The sequence below is a fragment of the Rutidosis leptorrhynchoides genome, chromosome 5 (genome assembly GCF_046630445.1).
Source record: "Rutidosis leptorrhynchoides isolate AG116_Rl617_1_P2 chromosome 5, CSIRO_AGI_Rlap_v1, whole genome shotgun sequence".
NCBI classification, from domain to species: Eukaryota; Viridiplantae; Streptophyta; class Magnoliopsida; order Asterales; family Asteraceae; genus Rutidosis; species Rutidosis leptorrhynchoides.
The window spans coordinates 400,463,786-400,483,262 of record NC_092337.1 but is presented as its reverse complement, the minus strand read 5'-3'; the positions used below and the strand labels follow the sequence as shown (position 1 = coordinate 400,483,262).

Below are 19,477 nucleotides of genomic sequence, written 5' to 3'. Positions count from 1 at the left end.
AATGATCTATTAATAATAATAATAATAATATCCTTATTAAAAATGATAGTATTAATAATAATAATGACATTGTTAATAATGATACTTTTGCTTAATATTAATAATACAAATAATAATAATAATAATAATAATAATAGTGTTAATACTAGTAATATTAATTGTAGATAATAACTAGTAAAATAATAATAATAGAAATAATAATAACAATAAGTTGTACCTTTGTAGCATTAAAAAGACTTAAAGTGCCCAGGACTGGACTCGAACCCGCAACCTCCCGCTCACACACAAACACCCTTGACCATCCATCTAATTTTGTTTATCTGATTTATTCCACTGCCCAAGCCTATTTAACTAGTTTTAAAGAGCCCAACCATTAACCATCTTCGGCCCAACAATTAAATGGATCCTCACGGCCCAATTTCCTTGCAACCCATTTATTTTGTTAAGTGGATCCCAAACCCAACAATTATATCCGATCCAAAAATATAAATGGATTATGGTTTTGGTAACTGTAATCGGCATTAAAAAAAAAAAAATTCGCCGTTCACTTTAATATCCCATCTCTCTTCCTTTAGCTTATTTCTAACCTTTCCCTTATCATCTCAATCCCCAAATCACTCAACGATTTCTTTTATTTATGATCGAACACAATCAATCATCTAGGTAATCTGTATTCATTAATATGATTGATTTTATAATTTTCCCCTAAATTGATTTAAAAAAAAAATCGAATCGTCTATCCGTCTGTCATCAACTTTCTGATTCGTGGTTTCACCTTTTGGTTCGGTTCAATCTGAAATTGGTTTCATTCATGGCTGCAACGTTGCAACAGTGCATCTGTATCTATTCTTATGTTTATTAATATTTGTTAGGTATGCTTTTTGCACAATCTAAGTTATTTACCAATTCATTAAATTCTATTTATTTAGTATGCAAAATATGTACTTGTTATTGAAGTTATTAAATTTGATATGCTTTTTGAATTATTTTTGTAAAACTCAAATTATTAATTCTGATAAATATTCTGTATGTATTTTTAATAATTAGTTTGAGCTTTGGAATTATTTAGTTGAAATCTAATTTATTAAATTTGAATTTGTTAAAGTAATTAGATGACAAAGATTTGTATATTGATGACCTGTTTATTGAGTGGAGGCTGAGCAGGAAGTGATCAATGAGTAGTAAATGAATTTAGAAATCGACTAGTAACAACGGGTAGTTTGGAGGTCCTGGTTTTCGTTGCAGGTTGAACAGAATAGTATAGCAGCAGTAAGTAAGAATCATTATATAATGGTTCTTGGTTGTTATGGGTGGCTTACGGTTGAGCAGTGACAGGAAAAACAAATCCTTATATAGCAGTAGCAGCAGTGGCGGTTAATAATGATGGTTGTGGTGGTTAAATGGTAGTCGATGGAGGTTGTTTTGAAGGTATGTTGATGGTTAATCAGATAGCAAACGATTAAGTGTGTTTGTATCCGGGTTTGAGTCGAAGTGATCTTCTAGTAGTGGTGAATATTTGTTATAAATTCATAGAGTAAGTATGGTCATACGGCTATGCATTTTAGTCGGGTTAAAGTGATTGTGAATACGTTAGAGGTGGTTGTAAAGTTATATGCAAGTGTATGTAAACATATATATATATATATATATATAAAGTCTCATGTTATGACAAGTTGATAGATTAGCATATGAATAAAATAATTTACTTAAACGTGTTAAACCTATAGTAAAGCAGTCACCATATTACTCGTCGTTATTATTTGTCTATTATATAAAGTTGTATGCATGTGGACTAATGATTGAAAGGATGTGTCCACTTACAGCCAATTTGTGGGGAGTCAGTGTTTTGTAATTGATATTTGGTACAGGTGATGAAAGATTTCAATTACACCAAACAATTTGTTTTATAGTCGGGATGACTTATTTTAGGCATGTTAAATCAAAGAAAATAAATAAAGTAGACAAGACATTAAACAGAATAATAAATAAAATAAAAAATTGTATCGTGATGTTTAATAATATTTGTAATTATCCGAAAATGATTATTTAGTTTTACTATTTAATAATATAAGTTTATTAAATAAATTAATAAATATTGTTAATATTAATAATATAAATACTAATAATAATAATAGGAGTAATAATAATTTTTCTATTAATAATAATAATAATAATAATAATTAATAATGACACAAAAAAAAATGATACATATAATATTATTAATTATAAATATAATAACAATATTAGTGCTAAAACATATTACTAACAATAAGTAATAATATCCAACTTTTAATATTTTTAAGATAATATTAATAATTAATACCAATACTAATATTAATATTGAATATAATAATGAAAGTAATAATAATATTAATATACAATTTTGTTTCATCTTGTATTATATATGTATATATATATCATTACTTATGTACTATATAATATATTATGTATTAATTTTTATCGAATAATTATTATCTATATATTCAAAATATATTACAATATAGTAATCATAAAATAGTATTATTTTTTTTTAATAACACTTTTTATCTTGTGTAATATTTTACACAATTAACTCAATTGATTAAGTTATACCTTATTGTTGTAATTTATTATATAAACTTATATTCATATAAATATATCTAGTTACAACAATCATTCGTGAATCGTCAGAAATAGTCAAAGGTCAACGGAATATATGAAAACAGTTCAAAAATTTAGAGACTCAACATTACAGACTTTGCTTATCGTGTTGGGTTCGGCTTAAGATCAGGTTTAAATTTGGTCGAAAATTCCCGGGTCGTCACACAATATATTAGAACCAAACACGTGGAGGATGAGAAGTAAAATTGAGATGCTTACTTGCTTTCTATATGTGTCACGAGAGAAATCAAGATCAGAAAAAAAGAATAACGGAACAATTGATCGAGAAATTAAAAGGTGGCTCTGATTACCATGTTAAAGTAATTGATCGATTGATTTTTCATTCCCCTCAACCAGTAGGAACAAGTGCATAAATAGAATATAACCCTAGCAGAAAGTGGGCTCGCAGGCCCATAACAATAAACTATTAGGCACGCAGGCCCAATGCAACTAATACAAAAAAGTTGGGCTCGCAGGCCCAGAATAACATCGGCTAACACGAGCTAGTTGGGTCCGAAGATTTTTAAGACCCTCGCGTTTGGCGAGGTTGGGGTTGCGAAACTTGACCCTGTATCGTGTCGTCGCACAATTGTTTCCTTGTTTTGTTTGTCCTATAAATTAAACTCCTAATTTCTTATAACTGTAACACCTACGAAAATTAATAGAATTTTTATTTGGTTGGATGTGGATTAAACCAATAATAATAATGGACATAACCACGCCAAAATTTCTCATGTTATTTGCGTTTCTTGCATTATTATTCGTGCTTACTTAGTATTTATTTGTTTATTGTTGGTTGGGTGATAACCTAGAGTTATCAATTTCTTGTTGAGGTTCTGTAAATTCCTTACATGCTCTCATTGTATTGTTGTTGTTTTTTTCTTTGATTTTTTATTTAAATAGATGAGGTCCAAAAATAATTGTAACTATTAAATCGAACTACCAACTAACTAAACAAACTAAACACTGGACACCATCGATTTCTACCAACTTTGAACTAACCAAAAGAAATATAATAAACACATAACCCTCACGTCTTCTTGCAATCTAGAACGGGATCATCAACGAAGGACCGCCGCAGAAAAAATTGAAGGCGAAGACATATGACACACTGAAGATTCTACCAACTCAGCACAACCACAACAAAAATCATGAGGGAAGGAAACATTGTGTAAACCACTAAATCACTAACCACCAAATAAACCACACTAACGACGTCACAATCCACCCGATAAACCCCCTTCACTGACGATTAAACACCACAATGTCTCATAAATCTATAAAAGGAGTAGAATTCAATACCAATAGTCTGCATTAACCATTTACTTGAAAATTAAAATAGTATTTGCACATAAATAATAACGATCGTTCATTTTATACTTTTAGTCATAAGATCTAAATCTAATTATTAACATACCTGTAAATAAAATTGCAATAAAATTAATGGGGAAGTGATCCTCAGATACAATCGTACAAGATATAAAGTTATTCAGATCAAAATTTATAGAAAAAGTTATTCGCATAATTTTTCATAACGGATAGTGATTTGTATGCAACTAATTTTTATTCATACATAATTAAACATGTGAATTGTGTACTTGTAAAGATATGTACGTAGACTTTGGGAACCTAATTACTATACTATCTACTAGACAAAAATGATGAATAGCATCAAGGGTATTTTGGACTTTTCACCCATTTTTTTTTTCCTTTTAGCTAAATTCTATTTCACTACCAACACCCCCACACTATATATTAGACCAAAATGATAAATAGTACCAAGAGTATTATGGACTTTTCACCTTTTTTTTTTCTTTCCCTTTTAGCTAAATTCCATTTCACCACAAATACCCCACACTTTGTTCAAAAATTAAAATCGACCCATAAAACAGGGTGGTAAAGTGTCAAATCACCATTTTCATAAAAAATCTTAAATAAACTCCACTCAAATATTCAACGAATCATATCTTCTCGCTCGCAACGAGTTAAATTTTCCAACACCATCGTTAAACTCGAAATAATTTTACGAACACAATTTCACTAACTATACGCAAAACGGACACTTTTTAAAAAAATGCTAAATATTTGGGGTACTTTTCATACACGTTGATTTTTCACTAGCAGGCTCCGTAACTATTTTCATCTATTAACAACAAACACATATGGGTCTTATTATTTTTTTAATTATTTAGTCATTTTTTGGATATATCTCAGTAAATCTTCTACTCTTAAATCATACGAAGTGTTAATATAAGATAACGACTTAATTGCGTTAAATTTTTAAAAGTCAACAATTCCATAGCGAAACGCGGAGATGCACATATATTGTTAATTTAAAATAACATTTAAATCTTTGGCGGGATATACCTTTTAGTTCGACTCGAGTTGCGCTTCAACGACATGATCGTTAGCCACGAAATAATTTTACAAACTAAACACAATAAAATATATTGAAAACCGAACCCCCGGCGTGAAGCGAGGGTTCGAAAACTAGTTTGGTCTAATTAACACTTGAAAAAATTACGCCATTGGTACCTGTGGTTTGTTTACATTCTCATAACAACACCTAAACTATTTTTTGCGTAGTTGGTACCTAAGTTTTGTTTAACTTGCGTGGTTGATACCCTGACTAACTACAGTAAATTTTAATGGTTAACCTTTCACATGTGCCAAACATGTGAGGGTATTTTTGTCATTTTTCTATTTCTTCACTCACATCCTTTGTCTTGCTAGTCCCCTCTCCAATTGTATATTGCATGCTTTCATCCCACTTTCCGAATACCGTTGCATGTTTTTTATCACTTGTATCTTCAACAAAAAATTGTTTTCGAATATCGTTGGATGTTTTCGTCCCACTCCATAATTTTCCTAATATAAGATTAATATAAGCTGGTGGTGACCTGAAAAACAATACAGGCACATATATGATATATCTACTCAGTAAAACTAAAAATTGAACAGTAAAACAAATAAAGACTGGAATTTTTGTATTCATTTACCTTACTCCACATCCTTTAATGTTCGTATAACTACAAATAAAGTAAGACATCAAACCTTTTCAGAGAAGAATCGATGAACAACTACTACTGAACTTCATCTTCATCGTTATCGTGCTCGTGTTCGTCCAGATTTCCACCAAACATTTCAATCGAACAAATTGAATCTGAAATCTAATGGAAGTAGCTTCATTATGCAGCAAAAAATACTTCTTGTGAAGGTTCTAACTCCAAAACATCATCTAATTTGAAAAATCATCGATGAACAGATAGAAGATGAAGGTTTTTGAACCCAAAATCAAACTCGATATCTAGGATGATTTTGATGATGCTTCCTACACGTAAATTGTTGCAAAAGCTCCACATAACACTCGAAAATCAATAACATAACCTGAAACTGAGTACATCTTCTGAATTTGAAGTTCGATGTTGCGTTTGACTTTTGTTCATGAACTATGACTTCGAATTTCGTTCTCAATTCTTCGATATAGGATCTGAGATTTGCATACAGATTCACGATATGAATATGAAGACATTTTCATATTTACTTTTCTTCCAATCGTTCTCAGATGAACCGGAGGCGAAAACGGTTAGCGTTGTTCGGTTTAGAACGAACTCGATCCAAAAATCAATGAATCTGAACAATTTGTTCAAATATGAAGATCAACGAGTATTCAGTGAGATGTAAGGATCATGGATCTGAGTTCCGTTTGAATTTATAACCTCAAGATGATAAACGCCTAAATCGGTTACGGTTTGCGATTACTAAGATGAATATGATCTGTCAGATGTTGAAATTTGTCACAATGAAGATGAATTCCTTATGATCAAAGTGTGTTCAGTAGGTAATAAGGTTCTCAAATATATAATTACTTTGTTGATTAAAGAACAAATGAGGAAATTGATAATATTATGCTATGAAGATCACCGACGGACAATAACTTGAAAATTAACTCTAATTTTGTGATTTTTGTGTTTATAATAATCTGAGATTGAAAGTGATAATCTGGAATGATGAATTTTGTGTTCTGGTATTTTAAAACAAAAAGAAAAAAGAAAAAACTAGATTATTCAAAAAAAAAATAGGAACATGATAAAAATACCCTCACATGTATGGGGTTAACTATTAAAATTTGACTGCAGTTAGCTAGGGGTATCAACCACGCAAGTTAAACAAAAGCTACTAGGTACCAACTACGCGAAAAAAAAGTTTAGGTATTGTAATAATAATGTAAAAAAACTTCAGGTACCAACGTCGTAATTTCTTCTTTTAACACTTTAAAGAGAGCTGCTTGTTTTATGTCAGATAGTAAATCCTTGTCCTTGTATGCGTCATAGTAAAACCTTTTGGAACAAAACACATTTGACTTTCATGTTTCTATACAATTTCCTATATATAACTGTCAACGATTCTAAAAGATTTCATCTCAACCCATCAATTTTATAACTCTAATTCTAATTCTTTGGTTTATTCGTCAAAAATTTTAATCAAAATCAAACTCAAATCTTGTTCTTTAAGCGATTAATACTTTAGGGCGGTTTGTTTTTATGGATTTCATGGATTCAACCCCACCTTCCTCTACAAAACAAGTAAATCTTCACTCACATAAATCTAATATTGATTGATGTTTACTCATGTTCTGTATTGTTTCTTAGGGTTTTAGGCTTTTATAACTGTTGAGTTTGATTTTGACTAAGTCAAAGTTAAACCAATGATCAAAGTTTATTAATATTAGTCATACTGTTTATGTTAATTGTTGTCTGTGATTATTGAGTGAATGTAATTCACAAAGCATGATATAGTTAGATACGGTTAGTTCATTTAGTTATTGCAGACTTTGTAGCATGCATTTCTGCAGCTACAACCGGAGTTCGAACTGATTTAGTATCTTTATGGTTGTAAAGTCCCCCGACTAGCCTCCAACTAGGCCAACTAGCTAGCCCCGGCCACCCCTGACTTGGCCGACTAGTCGGGATTTTGAAGTAATCCGACTAGTATCCAACTTTGCTGATATATTATGTCAAAGTTGTCATAAGTCCAATGTAGTCGGTCAAACTCGAAATTTTAGTTTATATTCAGTCAAAATCGTTCAACACTAAAAGTCAAAGTTAGTCAACATGCGACTAGTCCCCAACTAGTCTCTGACTTGACCGATTAGTCCCTAGTCCCTACAAGGTCATATCCGACTAGTTCCCGACTACTGACTTTTACAACCTTGTCTTGAGTTCGAAATTAAATACATGCCAGAGTAAATGCTACTTTTAGTTTTTTATGTGTCGGACATATTCATGTCAATTGTTTTATTAACTGTTGTCACTTGTGGAATTCGTTTCGTTTAGGAAGATCAATACGTAACATCAATAAATGACGAACACGAGACAACTTGTTGGGGGTGTGGACTACGCCTTATTATTGCACCTTACTCACCTGTATTCAAATGTGGTTGGTGTGGAGCCATTACTAATCACAATGCACGTAAATCCGATAATAAGTACTTTTGGTTAAGACGTCTTCGAGACCGAACTTTCGTCATTATTCTTTTGCTATTCATGCTTTTCATTATAGGTAAAGTTTCGTATCCATAGTTTGTATAATAATTTAGTACAATATATTCATATCTTTCTTATAACTTGGGTACATTTTACTCCATTCTACAGGTAGTGGTGTTTGGGCTATTTATCCTGTTGTATTTTCAATGAGTTATTTATGTGGTGTATTCCATTTGACTATAACGGGTATTTTGTCAATATGTACAATTTCAACTTATGTACTGGCTGCTTTTCGGTCTCCCGGTGCACCACCACATATGTCGTGGGGCAGCTACCCGGAAGTCGGAAGAGGTGCTCTTGCGGATTACAACTTTTGTCACGTATGTTCGAAGCCAAAGCCACCAAGTACTCATCATTGTCGTTCATGTGGAATGTGTGTATTGGACATGGATCATCATTGCCCATTCGTAAGTGTTCTATTACTTCATATATGATGTTAAATTCTTGAGGAACATTAGATTACTTGTAGGGGATGAGGGAATAATATTTTTGAAAAAGTAGCATTATTTTTTTTAACGGCGGTTAGGAGTCACTGATGGGGTCCGAGACGCGATGTGAAACCCACCCGCCCGCCCGATCATTTTCTGGGACGAACATTACAGTCCTACCACCCCTTACGAGGAAACCCACATGACGAATTCATAGGGGCATCGCTTGTGGTAAAACCCCGTCATGTGAGGCTCGAAAACAAGACATTTGCAACCTCCGTGGCCCATGAAATGGGCAGGTAACCTCTAAGGGAAATATTTTGCAGCTCATGACCTCCCTTATGGGAAATCACGTCATCACCAATACACCACCACCTTGAGGTTTAATAAAACTAATCAGTAACTGCTCTATTAACTACCCTATATAGAGGGTTAATTTGGTCATTTCCATTATTCAAACGGTATTCAGCACTTAAAACAAACAATAACTTTTTTATTAGTCACTATCTCTCACAGAAATCTTATATTCATTCAGACGAGAGAACTTAATTAGGAAAAAAAAAAAAAAAAAAAAACAAACGGACACTAAAATAGATAGTGTCGGACTGAGCCAACTAATGACCACTTTTTTGTAATCTCTATACTTTTATTCTTCAATTTGTTGATGCACATAATTAAGAGAATCGTGTTATTACAATGATAATCTTCTTTCTGAAATAAAACGATCTATGCCAAATGGGTAGACATTGCCATTTTTTAACCATTATTAAAATTTCCTTGTACGTATGCAGATTGGTAATTGTGTTGGTGCGGGAAACCATCGAAGCTTCATCTTGTTCCTCATATCAGCAGTCACTAGTACTTTCTACATTTCTATTGTATCACCATACATAGCATATCAAATCTGGCCCCCATTACGACACGTTCCTGCTACTGTTTTGACTAGGTCAACCATTCTCGAAGTCATCAAAGAAAGTGCCCTTCCGTTTCTTATATCTGTAGAGTCATTACCCATTAGGGGTTTCGTACTCATTTACCTGTTTTTTGCGAGCGTTGCTGTAGAAATTGGTTTAGCTGTGCTTTTATGGCAGCAACTATGCTATATTTATGAAGGGAAGACGTATTTAAGTCAGTTAAGTTCGAATTCAAACGGAGATGATGAAGTTGAGGAAAAAGATTGTCAGAATATCGTTCGGTTTTTTGGTTTTCCGTATCCCGCAACGAGATATGTGTTTAGTTTTTGGAATTCTAAGAAGAAGCACAAGAAGTGAAATGCAGAGCAACCCTGATATACTATTATAACTTGACAATCTTTTTTTTTTTCAATTCTTTGTAGTTTAAAAATATAATTTATACAAACATTTGTAACTTCTATTCTATACATGTATGATTATGTTTTTGTAATTGTAGTTCATATCATGGTTTAAACCTCTGTATCTGGAAGGTCACTTGTTTTATGGTGGGCCAATAAGTGGATATATACAAGAGATTGGTCATTGTATGATGCATCCAATTTAGTGCTTACATTATATATCTTATATTCAACATCTCTTGCAAGTTAGTCTCATTTTGATTAATTTCAATAGTGTCATTTTGATTAGTTTCAGTTCTTGGTTTAAATTTGATGATCTTTACAAATATTCTTGCTCATCTTCGAGCATGTCAGTATGATGTTTGAACGAACCGAAAAATGAATAAAGCAATTATTTATGAGAATTGGAGGTTTTCATTGGTTCAGTTTTCTCGGATTATTCGGTTTTGTTAGTTCGGGTCTAACTTTTTGAAGCAAAATAAATCGAATTCAAATTCATTACTAAAATTGGAAGAGCCTTGACGACTGAATTTGAATTCGGTACTATTTAAAACCTAATATTTTTAATCAAAATAGTCATAAAACATTGATTTTGGATTCACTTTTTGGTTTTGAAATCAGTTTGTGGTCTATATATTTCCCAACAACGGTAATGTCATAGAATGAGTTATCTAGCTGGAATGATAATAGTCATCACAATTCGGTTTGGAATGATCGGTTGTTCGTTATCGTAGCAACAACATTTGTGGAGCATTTGTAGGTTCAAGAATGGAATCGTTTTACAGTAACAATCATGCTATTAAGAAGTGTGTTAGTATTTTTTTTATTATGTTCATTCTTTTACATTTCTTTGGTTGAAGAATGGAGGTAAGGGTTCGGTTATGTATCCGTTATAATCCTTCCTATAAAATTTTGAACGTTTAAAAGAAAAAATTAGTAGTTTTATTTGGTTTTGAATAAGTTTTAACCGAAATTAAAAAAAGTAAATCTAAAATCGAACCAAAATCAAATTGAAAATTGAATTTAAATTTGGTCTGTTTAATTTCGATTTCATTTGGTATTTTGATTTTCATTCGATACGATTTCAGATTAAACAGTTTGAAACCAAATTTTAACACTCCTAATGAGAACAAAGCTAAGTTTGGTTCGAACACATGGTGGTGGAATCAATCAACCTAGCTTCCATTATTATTGATAAAGATTGTACAAAGAATAAAGAATGTGGCATTTCCATAACATGATTCTTGGACTATAAAACTCCAAAACAAACATGAACTAATCTCTAAGTTTTCTACATGCCGAAACTAATCATAAACTATTTAACTCGACTCAATTCGAGTCTTGTTACTAACAAATCCAATGCTTCCTTCATCCATGAATATTGACAAACTTCCTTAGCATTAGCCACACTCACCCAATCTCTTGATCGAATATCTTTTTCGGGCCATAAATCAAGTTGCTTCTCAACAAGCAACGGAAACATATAACCGTCATAGTATCCATCGTTACCTTTGCTCTTAAAGCACCATTTACCCAACACTCCTTCAACACTTCCATAAACTCCAGCTTCTTCAATACATTCTCTTAAAGCGGCCTCTTTGATCGTTTCGTCTGTTTCCCAACCTCCTTTAGGAAACAACATTCCTTTGCCTTTTCTTTGTGCACTAATTACAAGTACTTCCAATTCGTCGTTTAAATCCTTGTAATTTGATCCGGTTTTAAGTCTGTAAGGTATGCAGCCAACGACTTGGCGTTGACCTTGATCGTAACGTTGTAGTTCGCGGCCCCTGCGAGCATTAGCAATCATGGTTACCATGTTTTGTTGTTTGAACAAATGAACAACGTTCGATAAGATTGTATGTATGTAGAGGAGTGGTTGTGTTATGTGATGTTGGTTGTAGATATGATGAATGGTTGAAGGATATATATAGAGATAAAACAGCGTTTTTTATGTGGCAAGTGGGGTTGATGAATACGAATAAAAAAAGAAAATAAAAAAAGCGCGGATGCGGGTGTAGGGAATGCGTGTTACCTGGCACGTGTGAGATTCTATGTGGGCTTCCTCTGCGCTGTATTTTTATGTCAAATCTTCTTTTCTTTATCTTTATTATTAAGTGTATATATATGCGGTTTTACTTGTTACCAGCTACTAATTAACTCATTGATGGATCTAACCCAAATAAAACAAATTTTGACTTTGGAGCTTGCGTATAGGATATTTAAATGGAGAGGACCAGATATTTTGTTTTGGACTTATATAGAGTGGGTTTTATAAACTGTTGTTAACTTGCATAAGTTATTTTTTTTTTTTTTTTTTTTTGAAAGGCAAGTTTTGTCATCGAATACTCTCATTTGCAACGCAAGCGCTTTCAGGCAGGAAACCCGAATCACATTACAGGGATCCGAACCTTAAATCATCTCGAGGTCCTAAATACGGGTCGGTAAAACATTCCCCGGACCAATACAGCTTTCAGGAAATAAATCTCACGGATATTTTTCAGGGGAGGAACTCGAATTTTAGACCTCCCCACCCTCATCTCAATACACAAGTACAAAGAAATAAATCACTGGACCACTATGATAGTCATAGAAGCTATGTTTAAATAAATCTAACAAAATATCTTATCTTCATTTAAATAGCGGTTATTTATTAACTTTAGAGTAGCGAGTTGTCATACAATTTTTTTTTCTTCGTGTTAACATCTCTGAGGGTTACATTTAGAAATTCATTTTATTTTTTTGGGTTTTTTATATTCTAGAAGGGACAAAACGGGAGAAACAAAACATGTAACTACTCGGGAAATGATAAATCCAACATTATTTTTACTTCTTCCACTTAAATGGTCTAAAATGCCCTTAATGATAAACTAATGTAAAAATTTTAAAACTTTTTGTTGTAATTTATTGAAGGATATTTTGGGAAAGAGGAATTAAATGATGGTGGAAGAAGTAAAAATCATGTTGAATTTATCATTTCCCTACTCTAAATAGTAAATACTACTTTAATATGTACTCCGTATTATTTAAATGTTATCTAAAACATTTTGGGATGATCCCATACAATATTGACTCTTTTATAACAGGTGGTTAGTGGTAGTAGGTGGTAACTTGCAAAACTTGAATTCTAGTCATTTAAGCGACACATCATCATATTCATCTATCACTACTTAACCTAATCTAACACCCTAGTTATAAATATACTCGCCAAAAACCCCACATATTTTATTTATACAGTCAGCGATAATATTTCATCACGAAATCCCCACTGTTGTGGGTAAAGATATACATCGTGATGATGTCCCGTGCAGGGCGATTTTTAAAGCAAGTGACCCCACTATTTTAAAAAAAAAGTACATAATATACTCTTTAAATTATATATATGACACCAATGAATTTTACCATAGACCCCGTATATTTATAAAGCTTATGGTCTTTTAAATGTAAACAACCTGCGAGTGGCTGGGTAAACATAGTTATACTCAAAGGGAGTATTTGACCCATCTGAATTTAACGGAAAAGAAAGTTTGACACTAAACAAATTTATTTATCAAAAAATAAGTTTTTTTATTGTTTACCCCTGCTGACATTAAAAAATTTATTAAATTTTTACTTTCAGCCCGTCTGTGTCCGAGTTCAAGTTCCGCTATTGCAACCTGCCCCCTTTAAATATAATTAACTTTGGAAAAGAAATTTGGAACTCCATTGAGTTATCATCGTGAATTCGCCACCATTCTCGTGGTGGTTTAGATACCTCCCACAAACCGCACACGTGGGATGAAGTATTGTTATCGTTGTAGTGATTGTTAAACACACATAAAAGATAAAATAATATTCAAAAATAAATATATAAAAATTGGAGATGAACTCACATTAAGGAGAGAACAAAACCACCGACAGAACTTTGGCAAGTGAGAACTTAATGAGAACGGACATCAGAACGCTCCCATGGGCAGTTCTTACTCCTCTTAACTAATAATCTAATATTGGATGTATCTTTTCCTTGTTCTACATGAAACTAATTGATATTAGATGATTAAAAACCCATCACAGATTCATATAGTAAGTTGTGCATACAACTTGCATCTTATTATATAAAGATCCAACCGGTTTTAGTAGGAAAATAATTTTCGTGATCATAATCAAAATGTTACATTATAGTCGAACAAGCTCTTCGAGAAATGACGCATTCGACCCATTGACCCTCAACCCATTTTGACACCATACCCGAGCAGTTAATCAGACCACCTCTACTTTTAGGTCTTAAACATAACTATGACCCGGTACTTTACAAACATCCATTTGATCCATTTTTCTCCTAATGTTCTCCGAATCAACATAATCACCCACACCCGAATAGATATTAGACATAAGCACATAATCACCAGAGTAACGTCTCTCCGTTTCAAATATTCTACTCGTAATTCTCTTCCCCATTTCAACGTTATTATAGTAACTACATGCCCCAAGTAATGTCCTCCAAACAACATCATTCGCCATATCTTTTGGTACCTCCATAGCCATTTTTTCTGCTTCTTCAAGCCTCCCTGATCTCGCCAACATGTCAACCAAACACCCATAATGCTTGACATCAGGCACAATATTAGACTCATTCACCATTTTCTTGAAAAACATTAACCCTTCTTCAACTAATCCCCCATGACTACAAGCACTTAAAAGGCTCAAAAAAGTAATCCTATTAGGTTTCAAGCCTACTTTCTCCATTTTTTTAAAACAGTCTAAAGCTTCCATTGCCAATCCATGCATTGCAAACACGGATATAATCGACGTCCACGACACTAAATTCCTAACGTCACAATCTATAAGCTCAAAAACTCGCCAACCGTTATATACGCTCCCGCATCTTGAATACACATCGATAAGAGCATTTGTAACACGTATGTCCATCGCATAAAATCCGTTTTTCTCTCCATAAGCATGAACCGATTGACATAGTTCTAAAGACCCGAGGTTCCAAATGGCAGGGTAAAGTGCTAAAACGGTTATTTCGGTTGGCTTAACACTGCCACTTAGTGCAATCATTTTCCGAAATAATGATACTGCTTCCTTGGGTTGATTAGCTCGTGTATACCCATCAATCATACCGCTCCAAGAAACAACATTCTTAACCCGCATTACGTCAAAGAACGACCTTGCTAGCACAACTTCACCTATTTTTGCTAACCCAGTAACTAAAACATTCCAAGTGACTAAATTTCTCTCAGGCATTTCATCGAACACTTTGCGACATTCATGTAAACACCCACAGACAACATACATATTAGCCAAAGCTGTTTGTACGTAAACATGGGTATGAAACCCGGATTTGAATGTGAGAGAATGTATCTGTGAACCCGACCCAGGTAGGTTTGAATTAGCACAAGATTTGATCAAGAAAGCGTAAGTAAAACTATCGCTGTAAAATGTTGGGGTGGGGTGAAGATGGTGTTTAAAGAGCAATAAAGCTTCTTCCGGTGAAGTTCCGAGTGAGTAATGACGAAGAACGGTGGTCCAGAGCGTGATAGGTAGTGGGTGGATTACGGTGATCAAGTGACCGTGGATTTGTTGAATTGATCGGCGGTTGGAGTGATGTTTTTGTAGTAAGGATAATAAGAAATTGTAGTCTTTTCTCATAATAATTTTGTGATAAGTTTGGTGGATTTAATATATACGTATAACTCTTTGTTTTATTTATACTTTTTTAGCTACTATAGTAGTATAATAAAACTTGTTAAAGCACTTAATATAACACAAGTGCACGTTTCAATAAATACTCCGCTAGTCCGCTATTAAAACCTTTTTCATGTTTTTCAGTGGAAAAAATTAATTCGAGTATTGTAAAAGCAAGTGTAATTGATTATGGTTCAACGTATATAGGAATTTTTTTTTTTTTTTTTTTAAAAAGTAGTAATTTATTCCCACCAAAAAATCATTACATAGTTCACGTTTGTGTACAACTCAACATTAGTGCATAAACAGAAAAAAAATGGAGCAAGTCCCTAGACATAGATGCCAAGATAGCATCCAAATCGCCCGAATTTAAACTAAGAAAAGCGATGGATTATTGAACCAATTATGCCAATCGATTTTTCTTCCTTTAATTCTCTTCGCGATCCACTCGAATCCTTTATTTTGACTCTCGCTAATTGCCATCGGAGTGTTCCAACCTTTACCTTTGAAAACCGCTTGATTTCTATTCTTCCAAATTAAGTAGCAACTCAACCATAGAACTGCTTGTCAAATTTCTTTTCCCGAATCCGAACCTCGAAGACCCATTTTGCCTTGAAGAATATCATCCAGATTTATACTCGATAACCCACTCATATCCCACCAATTATAAATTTTACACCAAATCTCGAATACTTTTTTGCAAGAAAAGAGGGAGTGGTCAACCGACTCGATGTCATCGTCACATAATGGGCAACGAACCGAGTGGAGATCAATCCCTCTTTTATCGAGCTCAACTCGAACCGGTAACCGCCCCTTCCTCTCTCTCCAAATAAAGACTAAACTTTTTTCGGCACCACTTTTTTCGGCACCAATTTATTCTTTAAAGTCTCTCTTACATTTGAGCCCACACATATTGTCTTTGCGTCAATCAAATTTGTAAGAATTTTTGTTGTGAAATTCCCACCGTGGCCTGTGTCCCACGCCCACGTATCATGCAGTTCAGGCTCCAATTCAATCGCAGCCAACTGTTCCTCAATCTCTCTGTAACAACCCGACTTCATAAACCCAAAAACGCGTACCAAAAAAAAAAAAAATTTTAAGGCAGTGCATCTGGACGGCGTCCAGAATCCTGGACGGCGTCCAGCTCAGAAGGGTGGGACGGCGTCCAGAGTTTTGGGACGGCGTCCAGCTCAACCAACTGGGACGGCGTCCAAGGAATTGGGACGGCGTCCCAATGGCCTTCCAGCCACTGATCACGGGTCCAACTCACACGAGCGGAAAACCCGCTTCCCGACACTTTCAAACGAAAACCTTTTTACCACAAGTCAATATAAATGAAACTAAGAGATTTTCATCATCAAATCAAGTTTTACATCAACGGGCCCACATCGCCCGATTTACGAGTTTCGTTCAAAAATAAAAGTTTCGACCAAACATAAGTTTAAGTTCCAAACGACAATAGAGCATGGTGTTTGGGGTTAAACTACCCAATCTCGGTCGAACTCCAAAAGCTAATACCCAAAAGCATCCCCCAACAAAACAAGCGGGAGATCACTAATCCAATTGAACGCTCTTACCCTTGTCAACGCCCGAGCCTATAAAAAAAGTAAACAACGAGAGGGTAAGCAAAGCTTAGTGAATGCAATAATTATACATACATATATATAACCCATCTATTTGCAATCACAATTACCGAATACCTTATACGAACTTGAAACTCAAATTAGCATAACATCATACCCGAAATACTTAACAAGTCGCACATTATCACAAAACCGCATTAGCATATACTCAACACAATATATTTAAACAATATGCCAAACAATCAACAATCTCAATATGGTTAACCATAACGCTATGGTGCTACCGGCTCGTGGTTCACACCATACGCAATTGAGTCATACTCTTTTATAGTGCTACCGGCTCGTGGTTCACACTCGATGCTACCGGCTCGTGGTTCACATCTTAGTTTATAGTGCTACCGGCTCGTGGTTCACACTCGATGCTACCGGCTCGTGGTTCACATCTTAGTTTATAGTGCTACCGGCTCGTGGTTCACACTCGATCACACACATGTTATGGCACTACCGGCTCGATGGTTCATACCATAACACCCACAAATAAATACGTCATATACACATACGTATAATTACTCCACTCACCTTAGAGTCTTCGTGAAAGATAACCGAACTTGCCACTTCAATGTAACGTACCTATTACATTTTAGCACATAATCAATTCACAACTCAAGTCGGTCAAGCAACTCACTCAAAAATCTAGAGTCTTTTGTCCCAAAGTGTAATCCCGACCCATTTTGCACCCTTAACCCTAATAATGGGTTAACTTCACCAAAAACCCTAACTTTAGCCAAATAAGGTCTTAACACACTTTTAACCACAAAGTTAACTCGTTTTCATACATGCAAGACAACCTAGGTCATTAAAGACCCATTCGACCCATTTCTAGGTCAACACACCCATTTGGGTCACCCACAACCCAAATCACACCCACTAACATTAACTATAAGTGTATTAGTATTTACTTAGGTCTTTAAGACCCATTTACACCATTTACCCTTTCAAAACCCTAGGTTAGTCACCATTTGGGTCTTCATGACCCAAACTTACCCAAAACCCCCAAATCACTCATACATGGGTTTTATGTACAACATTAACCCAAACCCTAACCCTTAAACATATTAAACTAAGGTAATCAAGTTTAGAGCTTACCACAACAATCAAAACGAAGCTAACGAGGAGATGAACAACTTTAACTCCCGAGTTCTAACCCGAAATGAGCTTCTTCTTCCCCGATTTAAGCTTTCTCACACTTAACCACCCTCTCTCTCTCTAGAATGAATGGATGATGTTTGGTGGTTGAGAAATGAAGTAATGAGTTCACCAAACTGATCCTAAGGCCTTTAATTCGTCCACCAAGTGAAATTACCAATTTACCCATCTAAAATATTTAAAAGCAAAAAGACCTGTCTGCCAGCCATTCTGGACGGCGTCCAAAATGTTGGACGGCGTCCAGGTCTTCAAACTGGGACGGCGTCCCAAGGTGTTGGACGGCGTCCAGGTCTTCAAACTGGGACGGCGTCCCAAGGTGTTGGACGGCGTCCAGGTATTCAAACTAGGACGGCGTCCCAAAGTGTTGGACGGCGTCCAAACCCAAAAGAAAACAGGATCTTACAACTCTCCCCCACTTGAACCGGATTGCGACCTCGCAATCCACGCCGCATGACAAGCAGGAAGATAAACCAAGACAAACTCTTCGGGCTCCCAAGTAAACTCGGAACCTTTACTTCGCCGCCATTGAACCTTGAAAGTTCTCACCTCTTTATTCCTCAACATTTTCACCTTCTCGTCAAGGATAGCAATCGGTTCCTCGACATATTCTAACTTGTTGTTTAGCTCGATCTCGTCTAAAGGCATCCATGAGGAATCATCCGCAAGATACTTACGGAGGTGGGAAACATGAAATGTATTATGGATCCCCGCAAGCTCTTCGGGTAATTCCAATCGATATGCAACTTCACCAACACGAGCTGAAACCTTGAACGGCCCAATAAACCGAGGAGCTAACTTTCCCCGTTTTTGAAATCGAATAATACCCTTCCATGGCGAAACCTTAAGCATCACCATATCGCCTTATTGGAACTCAATCAATCGCCTACGTCTATCGGCATACGACTTTTGCCTATCTTGAGCCTTCTTCAAATGTTCCCGAATCAAATCAATCTTGCTATTTGTCTCTAAAACCAAATCGGTACTCCCGATCTCTCTTTGACCCACTTCTCCCCAACAAACGGGAGTTCGACACCTACGCCCATAAAGCATTTCGTAAGGTGGCATCCCGATACTAGTATGATAACTATTATTGTA

General features: G+C 34.7%; 3 protein-coding genes across 3 annotated transcripts; 1 reads left to right on the top strand and 2 right to left on the bottom strand.

Moving 5' to 3' along the window:
* Nucleotides 1-6,996: 6,996 nt before the first annotated feature.
* Nucleotides 6,997-10,096, top strand: LOC139848305 (protein S-acyltransferase 11-like). Its single transcript, XM_071838038.1, has 4 exons — nt 6,997-7,226; nt 7,977-8,202; nt 8,295-8,593; nt 9,406-10,096. Exons 1-4 carry the CDS (start codon nt 7,185-7,187, stop codon nt 9,883-9,885), a joined length of 1,047 nt encoding a protein of 348 aa, XP_071694139.1. The 5' UTR covers nt 6,997-7,184; the 3' UTR covers nt 9,886-10,096.
* Nucleotides 10,097-11,087: 991 nt separating this feature from the next.
* Nucleotides 11,088-11,836, bottom strand: LOC139847722 (nudix hydrolase 17, mitochondrial-like). The gene has a single exon (XM_071837445.1). It carries the CDS (start codon nt 11,740-11,742, stop codon nt 11,242-11,244), a length of 501 nt encoding a protein of 166 aa, XP_071693546.1. The 5' UTR covers nt 11,743-11,836; the 3' UTR covers nt 11,088-11,241.
* A 1,906-nt stretch (nt 11,837-13,742) lies between these two features.
* On the bottom strand, nt 13,743-15,557 carry LOC139848291 (pentatricopeptide repeat-containing protein At1g09220, mitochondrial). The gene has a single exon (XM_071838027.1). It carries the CDS (start codon nt 15,555-15,557, stop codon nt 14,187-14,189), a length of 1,371 nt encoding a protein of 456 aa, XP_071694128.1. The 3' UTR covers nt 13,743-14,186.
* Nucleotides 15,558-19,477: the final 3,920 nt, after the last annotated feature.

Coding starts and splice junctions, on each gene's coding strand:
- LOC139848305 (XM_071838038.1), top strand. CDS start 7,185: ATGGATTTCATGGATTCAACCCCACCTTCCTCTACAAAACAA. Junction 8,203..8,294: donor ATTCATGCTTTTCATTATAG/GTAAAGTTTCGT, acceptor TCCATTCTACAG/GTAGTGGTGTTTGGGCTATT. Junction 8,594..9,405: donor TGGATCATCATTGCCCATTC/GTAAGTGTTCTA, acceptor GTACGTATGCAG/ATTGGTAATTGTGTTGGTGC.
- LOC139847722 (XM_071837445.1), bottom strand. CDS start 11,742: ATGGTAACCATGATTGCTAATGCTCGCAGGGGCCGCGAACTACAACGT.
- LOC139848291 (XM_071838027.1), bottom strand. CDS start 15,557: ATGAGAAAAGACTACAATTTCTTATTATCCTTACTACAAAAACATCAC.